Here is an 11,590-nt window from a genome sequence, read left to right on the forward strand (position 1 = left end):
CTTCAAACTCATTGGCCAGATCCACCTGTGATCCTCACAAGCTCATTCTCCTCCGTGCCTCAGCAGCGGAGGGTCCTGAACCGCGGGAAGCAGATGGCTGCCCCTCTTTCCTCGAAAAGAGAGACAAACGAGAGCGGAGCTTTTTTTTTTCTTCTTGGAAAAAAACGCTCAGTGCACGCCGATTGCCCCTCGGAGACATCGCGTGCATGCTCTTTGCCCAAACAAAACAACGCATAGATCGTGTGTGTCATCAGATGTTAAACAACGTCAACACGGATGCACACATCCTTAAATGCTTTGCTAGTGCTCGCCATAATGAGATAAATAGAGATCGCTCTTACCACAGAAATGCACGCTTCAAACAAAACAGTCAATGAAGACGAAGAAGAGAATGATGTGTGCTCCCGACGCCTATTTATACTATAGTCGCACCGGTAGTGACGTCATGGCTGTCGCCGGCCAACGAGTTGGTGTTTTTTCAATGTATGCTTCAGACAGGGGTCACGACGAGGTGTTCCCCATAGCGACCCCTAGAGGACGCAGTTCGAAGTTCCCATGAAGGAACCATACAAGCACTGTCACCGGCAGCAAGTTTAGTTTTACTTTTCTTTTTGTTTTGTTTATCTTTGAAAAGCTATATAAAAATCTTATCTTTGCTGTTTTAGTTATTAAGATTGACGTCGTTTGGAATTGGTAAAATGTGCTTGGAAAAAAATATGATCAGAATATCAACTTACATAATAATTATGCATGCACTGTATTTTTCCTCTTCTGCTGTCGAGGTAATGCAAGGAATGATGTGATTGGTTGAAGAAAGGTTTAAGAGGACCGTCCACGTATACTGTTTCAGGAATGACAAAAGCAAGTGTAAAAAATTACACGAGTGAATCCGCCAAATGTATCCGCTATTGACGGTGATAAGATAACTATAGCAATGGACCGTATGAACTATCTGACAAGCCGATGTCAAAACAGCTGTGCTTTAAGTGATGCAGAGTAAATTCAGAGTAACAAAACTACAGCAGCAACAAGTCTGTGTTGCCTTTAGCACCTTCTACAGGTAAAATAACTTACAGCTCTCCTTTGATGTGTCCTTTTTAGGCAATGTTTGAAAAATTTTATTTTTAAATTAAATCTAAAAAAATGCCAAAATATTTAATGCATTATTTAATTAGTATACCATTAATAATTTACTTAATTTGTAGTTAACTAGTTAAGTATTTAAATAATTTACCATACTAGGCTGTTGGTATCTGGTATTGTATCTTCAGTATTGTATCTTCTGCCATAAAGATGAAGATTGATATTTTGTTAAAGAATAAGCACTTTGTTTTTTTTTTTAATAAACAATTTATGTTCTATTATATGTGTTTTAACTACTTTTTGTATGTTGTATAACTATATATCTAGGTAACGAAGATATATTAACAAAATAATTTTTTAGAAGGGCCTCATCTATTAATTTTGCCTGGGGCCCCCACTTCATCTTGGTTCGCCTCTGGGCGGGCATCAAGGGAGCAAGCTAGTGAAACGTTGCATGCGCAAAAGAGAAGGTCTGCACAAATCCAAAAACTAATTTTAAATGCAAAATTGATTTTCGTGCGCTCGAAATACTTTCTTCTTCGCAAGACATACATTTTCTCCACAAAACTCAGTTCGCGCACATGCAAAACGCACTTTTGCGTACTCAAAATATGATCTTTCGCACGCAGAATTGTGGCAGAGATGTAATCCCATACAAAAATCTTACCATATCTGCCATATAAAATACTATAAGAATAGCATAGCCTTTGTTATTCCAAAGCCTGCCTGCAAGTCAGTACATGGAAGTTAATGCGAATGATTAATTATCTTAATTTGTTCGAAGTAACTTAAAATAAAAGTAGCTATATTCAATTCACTAATTAAATTTTTTTTCAAACAGTTAAAAAAAAATAACAGCACCCTGTTGTCTTGTTTGTATGGCAGGTTGACTGTTGTAAAGAATATCTGCAGTGACATTTTGGCAAAGTATGCAAAAAAGAACAACGAATGTTTAAATCAATCTTGAGTTTGTTTTGTTTAAAAATAAAAATTGAAAAGTAATAACACTAGAATACAAAGATTTTTGTGAATAGAAAAGCTTGGGGGCTTGGATTATTGATTTGGAGAGGAAGGTGTTAGAACCACTGCTCTAAAATATGTATAATCCTTCAGTTAATGGGCTCCCACAGAGTTGCCCCCACAACATCTGGCCTTGATGCGTGTCTAATGGTTGCTAGTTACTACGTTTATTATAAGCTATGTCTTGTGGGAACTGATTACTCGAGCTATTTTTTTCTAACAACGTACTATTTAGACCAGTGCCATGCTGCAGAGGGTGCTATTCGCTTTTCTCACTCTCAACTCTTTTCAAGGGTAACTCGCAATAATAACATACAGTACTCTGATCAAAAATCACAGAATTCATGCAATCCACGACAGCCTCAAAATAAAACGTGATCTCGGCGAAGTCTGTCCAGCCAGGAGGGATTACCTCAATCCGACTCCTAGAAGTAAAGCTAAAGGTGGTGAGATTAAATGTTCTCACATCGATGGAGTTTCTAAAAATAGCCAGGCGTCGCAGAATGATGAGGATTCAGCAGCGCATCAGTAATCCAGCTGAGGCAGCTGCTAGATTGTCATAAAAATCACATCTGATCTACCTGACACATCGGTCGCTCGCGCAATGCGCTCAAGTTACTATAGCAATAAGAAACGTTCGCTCGCTACGTTTGGCTGAAGCTGACAGGAGTATCTCCGCCCACTGCTCAATGAGATGCGAATATCTACATCTGCTGCTACCAAAAGAGAATTTTGTTCACAAACCCAACCCTCGTAATTCAGGATGTTTGGCTTTGTCACACGCCGGGGAGGACAAAATGCAGACGGAGCGGAATCTCAAAACAACAACAACACTGTGATGAATATATTATAATTTGCGACTTCATTCTCCAACTCATCGAAAATGGGATTTCTTCACCAGCTGCACCTTCTCCTGTGGAAAAACGTGACTTTAAAGCGGAGAGGACCGGTAAGAGTGTTTTTGTTTACATGTGTCGTGAGTATTTTTTTTATTTTATTTTAATTTAGGCCTTGATGGGTTTTTGTTTTGAGCAGGCGGGCGTCAGTCAGTCACGTTGAGGTATTGCAAAACATTGAGCATACAGACAAAATAATATGTTACTCGTGGCTTCGGTGTTACAGTTTCATCTGGCCTTCGAAATGTTTCACAATTTTCACATCTACCTAAACAATGTGGGCGGGCGGAACTGCTTATCTGGAAGGAAGTTGTGTTGACAGTCGATCACCTACTAACAGGTTGTTGTCTGAACAATCCGTTGGTTCGACTATGACCACACAGGTTGCCGCTAAACAACCTGTTAGCAGGGTGATATATTATTATTACCAGCTGCTGACGTTGAAGGGGGGGGGGATCAATTTTATCTCTGAAGTGTGTGTCAGTGTGTTCAAGCTCAGCCCCTTTTAAAGTTCAGATGCACTTAAACAAATATGGCATATGCAAAAAGTATGGTTTATGACATGTCACTGGCCTTTAACTCTAAAGGAAATATGATCCTGGTGCTTCAAGGACTGAAGTAGCCTACTGTACAGCAGTCTTATACCAGGACAAAAGATTATTCTTATTGAAACAAAGTAGTTCTGTCATTTTTAACTCCACATGGCTAATTTTGGCGTGTCTGTAAGAGTAGAGTAACCTTTATTTTTATCCTTGTGGGAGGGGAAAATGCAACGTTGCAGCACCAAAATACTGAATCTGGGCCCAGTTGCAACAAACTCCCTAAGTTTAGAAAACCTTTATGTAAAAACCCAAATGTGATAGGTTTTATTACAAAGAGCTACAACTGGTCAAAGAGCAAAAAGCGGTTTCAGTATACAGTGGTGTCCAAAAGTCTGAAACCACCTTAAAAATGTAGTATTTAGATTTTTCAATTCTTTCTTTTCATACTGTAATTAAGATAACTTTTTCATTTGTAGTCTCAGACTTTTGGACCCCATTGCACACACAATATACAGTGTACTGAGAAATATACATTGTGCCTACATATACAGTGGGTACGGAAAGTATTCAGACCCCCTTAAATTTTTCACTCTTTGTTATATTGCAGCCATTTGCTAAAATCATTTAAGTTAATTTTTTTTTTTGTCTGAATATTTAGGACCATGTGATATTTCAGTTTTTCTTTTTTAATACATCTGCAAAAATGTCAACAATTCTGTGTTTTTCTGTCAATATGGGGTGCTGTGTGTACATTAATGAGGAAAAAAATTAACTTAAATGATTTTAGCAAATGGCTGCAATATAACAAAGAGTGAAAAATTTAAGGGGGTCTGAATACTTTCCGTACCCACTGTATATCCACAAAATGAGCTAGAATATAGGCAACATATTAATTTAGATTAATGTAATATAACATTAATCTTAAAGCAAACCGGTAACTAGGGTTGTGAGTGATAGAGCACTACAAAAATGTATGTACAGGGCATGCTATTTGTTTTCCAAAACTGCAGTGTGCGCTTATAGTGTTATGAACAGACCATAATTGTGCATTGGGGTGGATGCAAATATGGTTATCATTAGTTATCTTTATAGTTATCGTTCTTGGTGTGAACGGACCTTTAAAGCAAACTGGCTCATGACTTGGAGTTTCTGGGTGTAATATAGCACTCTAAATATTTATATAAAGGCCAGGCCATTTTTTTAATTGTATGACTAAATGTAGTAGCATTTTAAGAATGCTTGTAACTTAATCCTTATCTTTATCATATCAGCTTTCTGTTACTGTGAAACCAAATCTGGTATTGAACAGAAGTGGGCTCTCAAGAGCCTTGTCCTAACACTCAATTAGGAAATAAGCCACACTACTTTGAGCAGCGTTTTGACCTCGAGAAGATACTTAATTACTAAGCATTGTTCCTATCTTTATGAGCCTCACTGCTCCATTATGTTATTTTTAGAAGCAGTAGCATTTTACAATAGCTCATGTTTGCAGCAGACGTCAGGGTCCCTGGAGGTAAGGATCACCACGTTAAGAATAGTAACATTTACGTCACTGCACCAGTTTCATCACATAGGTCCATTTCAGAGGGAGTTTGAAGGCTTTGTAGATTGATGGGACCCTGGGAAGTGGCTAGTCAGCAAAAGGTTCAGCCCGCTCTGTCCTGTGGATGCTAAATGAATAAGGTCCAGTGAGTTCAGCTCTCCACTGGCTGCCTGCCTTTATTGGTTACTCACTGCTGATATGTCAGTGGTGAATGCTGTCAGCTCTTTGTCAAGAGTGTGTGTGGTTTGAATGGTGTTGGAGTGCAGGTGTGTTCAGATGTTTGTCAGAGATAGAGATAGAGTTTTTGCTGATTTGATGATGTAGTTCTGATTAACTGGGCAGTAGATGGAGATGCAGTTGGTGGTTAACAGCTTTCCCCTAATGTTTGCAGACTGATATGTTGATTTGATGGCAGTTATATTCAAAGCACTGTCATAAAATCCCTCACAGCAGCTAAATGATAGCTTGTTTGTCTCCGCTGTCTGAATCCCACATATATTTCTCTATAACCCAGTCACAATATTTGATCAAGCATAAATGGCTCTCCATATTAAAAACCTGGCTCTTAAAATTAGGACTAAATGGCCAAATTCCAGAATCGCTTAGCTTAGATAAAGTAAAAATAGTGCATTGACTTTACATGATCCTTTGCTGCAGTGAATTAAATTGAAATTGAAATGCACTATGTTTGGTTATTTAGACTAGCATGTCTTCCTAATTATGTTTAGTCAAAGACTATAGAATACCCAAGACGTGTCACTCATATAGTTTTGAATGGGGAAAAATGCAACGCTCAATATGGCTGCTCAATCGCAGGAAGCTCTGCCTTCTGAATGAAGGAGCCAATCGCTAATCGGTAAAGTCAGCGCATCACTGCAGCTGCCGTTAGAAGTCCCGGTTGCTATAGAAACAGTCAGCATCCTGAGACATGCGCTCAGGACTGCGAATGCGCACTGGCTGATCTAGCCTGAATAATAAGCTTTTTATAACGCTATTTGAGCAAAATAAACAACATTTATGACACCGTTGATATCAGATTTCTTTGGTGATTTCAAATATCAAATTTAATCGCAAGCTTAGTGAACAGTTTTGTAGAATTTGATGTTTCCCCATTCAAAGAGATAGGAGTTGCACTTGCATGCCCGAGAGGCGTTTCAAAGATGGCCGCCGAGTGACATGACTTGTCTTAAAGGGACTTTGGTTTAGTTTAAACTTGTATTCCAATTTGATGATGTCACAGTGATTATGATTGTATTTGTGTGTTTTGTAACTCTGTTTTGTAATGTATTTCCGCCTGCTAAAATGCAAGCCTGCTAAAACTACAAACCATAAATAATATTTTTTTAATTGGAAAACTTTTTATTATAAATTCTGTTCTGAATGTGTAACTTCAATAAGGTCATATGAACAACCAACTGGCAAAAACCACATCACATTTATGACTGACACTTTTTCACATTAGACATTGTGCTTCATTCAGTCAGTTGTTGGATCGATTCAGAGTGTTAATTTTTGAGATCAAGACAGAATCCGCTCATCAAGGTCATGTTTTCATGAATCATGGTTTGTTCTGTGTTGTGTAATGCTAGTAAGATTTTTGCTACATGTGCGGCAGTCTGGAGCCCTGCTTAAACCCTCTTCCCCACTAGACTGGGTGCCTGTTTTTCTTTTTTAACAAAGCGATATCTCCACCTCTCTGCCCTATCATAAAAAAAAATTCCACATTTCCTAGTCTGTGTTATGGATTGTGTTACAGTCCCTGTTTGAAGGTTAGATGAACATTAACCCAAAATTGGTCTTTTAATGCACCGGCTACCTTTACCTTATGCCAAGTGCAACACAGGCTGACCTACTTGCTGCGAGCTTCAATCCCTGAACAATTGGTTGAAGCAGGGATGGGCTAAACTGTCTGCGTATCTATGGAGACAGAGATAGAAAACGAGAGAGATAGATGGATAAAGCGAGTAAGAGAAAGAGTCAAGACACAGACAGCAGTCTGATAACCGGACAGTCATCAAGAGAGCGGGTTATTGTAATGGCAGCTGTCTGAATTATGCATGCAGACTGTATGTTAATGGAATCCCAGTATGTGTTCTGTGAGCTGGTTTTATGCTGTGATCTCACTAGTAGAAATGCAGACACGCTACCGTTTCATCATTAAAAATTCAGTTTGTGTATTTGGAGATGATGGTATTGCCCATTTCTTTCCATTAAGAACAGCTACTAAAATGCAGTCTATATGTGGGCTCAAATTTTCAATGACATCATAGATTTGTGCTAACTGTTTAGCCTATATGCCAGATATATTAACATTAAGCATTTTAAAACAATGTGAATATGCCATTTACTGAGTAGCATTACAGAAAACCCTGTTCCTTTTACATTAGTTGCATTAGCTTCCTTTCAGTGCTGTGAGAAATAACAGAGGACATCAGTGGTCCTCTAGTTTGGCAGACATGTAATCTGAGTTTGGCAAACTATACAGGGTTCCATTTTTGTGATGAAAATTAAATGGGAAGATCCATGAGAAGTATTAAGTGTTCAAAGATTGTTGATTCAGCAAGCAATAAAGTTATGCTGCACTAGCGAGCCCCTTTTGAGACTTAGCCAGCGTCAGTGAAAGACTAATCATATATGCAAGCACAAAATGATTCAATTCCTTTAAAAGGAAGTTAATCGGGAAGCAGTATGTTTTTGAGATCCATTGGATTGTAATTAGAAGTGACATTGTGGAATGTGTTGTAATATGGCAATATGGCAGCAGAGTAAGGACCTTGTACACTCTTAAAAATAAAGGTGCTTCAAAAGGTTCTTCAAGCGATGCCATAGAAGAACCATTTTTCGTTCCACAAAGAACCATTCAGTCAAAGGTTCTTTAAAGAACCATCTCTTTCTTACCTTTTTATAATCTGAAGAACCTTTTTTCACCACAAAGAACCTTTTGTGAAACAGAAAGGTTCTTCAGATGTTAAAGGTTCTTTATGGAACCATTTAGACAAAAAGGTTCTTCTATGGCATCGTGAACACCTTTATTTTTAAGAGTGTATGGATATTTTTTGTACTACTTTTAATTATTTCTTTTCTTCTCTATTAATTTCTGCAATTAATTCAGCCTAACTTGCTTACAACTCCATTCTAACTTTGGTTTGTACATAATTTTAAAGGATTAGTTTAATCCCCCCCCCCCCCCCCATGTCATCCAAGATGTTCATGTCTTTCTTTCTTCAGTCAAAAATAAATTAAGAAAATATTGTAGGCTCATTGCAATTTCAATTTCGCTTCAAAGGGCTCTACACAATACCAGTCAAGGAATTAGGGTCTTATCTAGCAAAACAGTCATTTTCTAAAAAAATTTAATGTTAATACCTTTTAACCGTCTTACACTAGCTCGACCGCATGCATTATGTAATCACGTTGGAAAGGACACGCGTGACGTAGGCGGAAGTACCGACCCGGTATTTACAAAGAGAATGTGCAAAGAAAGTCAAATGCCCTTTACAAAAAAGGTAAAACAATGATGTTGGACGATTTTGAAGTTGAAGGAGAAAATGAGATGGAGTTTTTCGCCCTACCCTTCCTTTTTAAACCAAAGTACACAGGCAAAGAACTAACCATGCGTGACCTTTCCAATGTGATTATGTAATGCGTGAAGCTACAAATGCTAGTGGGAGACAAGCATACTAAAAAGTATATAAATTTTAATTTTTTTCAGAAAATGACTGATCATTTCACTAGATAAGACCCTTATTCCTCGGTTGGAATCATGTAGAGCCCTTTGAAGCTGCATTGAAATTGCAGTTTGGACCTTCAACTAGGGATGCACGATATATCGGCCACCATATCGGTATCGGCCGATAAATGCTATTTTTTTCTGTTATCGGTATCGGCCTGATAAGAAAATTTGGCCGATATCTTAAAGCCGATAAATAATGCATTATTTCCTTCAGAGACACTTCAGATGCGCGCTGTTCGTTTGCAGCCTTTTGTGCAATTGTACGTTGTAATATTGTGTTTATTTGATGTATATCTGATTTATCTCATATAGAATGCGTTTGGTTAAGTTAAAAGAGCGCTTCAGTTTACCGGTGATCATCTTTAGCTCAGCACACGCAGCTCAAACAGCAGTGCACAACATTAATAACTATGATTGGGAATGTCGTGTATATAACATTCTAATGAGACAACCCATTGAAGGCTACTGTATGGAGCAAAATTTATGCAGAACCAAAGCCTCCCATCTTCTCTAAAACTTTAGCATGGTGATTTTGATGATTCTGAGCACTGATATGTGCAATTGTATTAGTTATACATTTGCAAGAAGATTAATGTGATTAGATGTTAAATGGTTTGTGTGGGAGTCCGGCACAAGTAAACGGATGTGCACAGTAACATTTACTACAGTAGGATGATTGTGTGACATGAATGCTGTTGACATTTTGTGTGATTGTGACTCATTCACCAGTTGCATAAAGAAAAAGTGGCATTAAGGATAGTATGGATGTTCATGGACAGTGTACTGTAGATCATAGGGATCTCGTCGGTAGAAAGCAGTGCTTTGGAGCAGTATTGATGACTATCTGTCTGCTTGTGGAGTAAGTGGGGTGCTGAAAGTTCCCCATGTCCAGTGATGGTTGTCCTGCTAGCCCAGCACAGCTCAGACAGCCTCCTGAATTATTGAGATCTCTCCGTATTCCTAAGAGAAAAGCAGCACTGAAGGAAGATTGGATGAAATAAACATGAGATAGAGGAGAAAAGGAATGAGGGATGGAGCGACAGGAGGAAAGTACTGTAATGGTCAGCCGTTCTGGAGGAGCAAGATTTAGTTAGGAGAAAGTTGATGGACGGAAATGTCTTTTGTCAGTGCAGCGCTGAGAGTCAATGACGTGAGTGCTGGAGCGAGAGAGGACTGTAATGAGGACAGGGGGGGGCAGTGTGTTAAATGAGGATCTGGTGAGACAACAGAGGTGTTAGAAAGAGTGTTTTAGGCAAAGGTGAAAGAGATGTGGAGGAGGCATGAGACAAGACAGAAATTAAATGAAGTGGGACAGGAAATAGGGATTGTGGAGTACAGAACTCGAGAGGCAATTTGTTATCCTTTATTTCGGCAACAAGATCAGCTATAAAACCCTGACCTTTAAGCCTCTCGTTGTGTGCCTGCCTTAAATGAATGGCAATATGTGTCCGGAGTCAGGGACGGTCCCTCTTAAATTATAATTATTGCAGCAGTGTTCACCTTGTAAAACCAAGCTCAGGCAGGGAGCCATAAATTGGGGCAGAGAGAGAGAGATGGAGAGAACCGGGTTAGTTTTGGAGATAGATTTAAGGTTTCCACCAAAATAGTTCTGATTCTCGGAACTGAGTGTCTGTGAACTTCATTCAGAACCAGCCTGTATTTCCACTAACTTGAGGGCTGAATGATGACTTAACTAACTGTCACTACATACATCTTTCATTCAAATTTAAGTTTTGCATGTTCTAGTTTGTTTTGTCTCAGTCTAATCCCTCTGGCTAGTGACTTCAGTGGTTTGGTGCAGAATCTTTCTGGCTTGTAATTACCTTTTCTGAATTCTAAACATACGAAAGATTCCATAATCAGACATGTCGACTTTGTGTTAATTATGAAGGTAATTAGCACAACTAAAAAAGTTGATTTTAGGTGATATTTCTGACCTTAGCTCAACCATTACAGGAAGTTTAAGGAAGTTATGCACCAAAGTTTAAAATGTAATTTTATAGACTTGTTTAAATCTTTGATGCACTAGTTACAGTAAAAAGAAGTAAAAGTAAAAATAGTATAATAAAACAGTAAAAAGGAATATATTTTTTTCTGTCACATGAACTACCCCACCTATAATTTTGGTAACATTGAGATTTTTTTTAGGAAGTACAATTACTTCAGATTTACAGAAATAATCCGAACTGATTGCACTGTATTTTATGTATTGCACTGTATTTTATGAAACCCGAAATTATTGCATTGTATTTTATGTATAATCATTTTCTATTTTTAACTGTCTTAAATTAATTTTAAATCCATTTTTAAATCCATTTTTAAATCATTTTCAAAGTTTTAAATTCCTTGTTTTATTTTTGTGATTATTTTTTATGATTATTTTACTTTATTTTATGTAAAGCACTTTGAATTACCATTGTGTACTAAATGTGCTATATAAATAAACTTGCCTTGCCTTGCCTTGGAAATAACCTTGAACTTGTGAAATGGACAATTATTTTTAGGGCTGCACGATAAATCGCATGCGATATTTAACGCGCATCTTGTCAGAAAGCCGGTTCTGTAATCAGCGGTAAATCTCCATCACCTGCGGGCTTTCACATTGAGCAGCATTAACTACACAGAGCCGTTGTTCACTGACGAGCTGCGCCAAAAATCGCACGAATATGAACGTGGTTTGGCGCAGCTAGTCAGTGAACAACGGCTCTGTGTAGTTAATGCTGCTCGATGTGAAAGCCCGCAGGTGATGGAGATTTACCGCTGATTACAGAAC

The 11,590-nt window shown here is 38.2% G+C and overlaps 1 protein-coding gene across 1 annotated transcript in view; it reads left to right on the top strand.

Moving 5' to 3' along the window:
- Positions 1-2,446: 2,446 nt before the first annotated feature.
- The window catches only part of abca2 (ATP-binding cassette, sub-family A (ABC1), member 2), an 89,919-nt gene continuing 80,775 nt past the window's right edge, over positions 2,447-11,590 (top strand). Inside the window, exon 1 of the mRNA XM_016291658.1 lies at positions 2,447-3,052. Coding sequence (XP_016147144.1) covers positions 2,987-3,052 — 66 coding nt within the window. The 5' untranslated portion in view covers positions 2,447-2,986. The remainder of the gene's footprint in view (positions 3,053-11,590) is intronic.

This window comes from Sinocyclocheilus grahami, unplaced genomic scaffold (assembly GCF_001515645.1).
Source record: "Sinocyclocheilus grahami isolate Dianchi unplaced genomic scaffold, SAMN03320097.WGS_v1.1 scaffold275.1, whole genome shotgun sequence".
In the NCBI taxonomy this organism is placed as follows: Eukaryota; Metazoa; Chordata; class Actinopteri; order Cypriniformes; family Cyprinidae; genus Sinocyclocheilus; species Sinocyclocheilus grahami.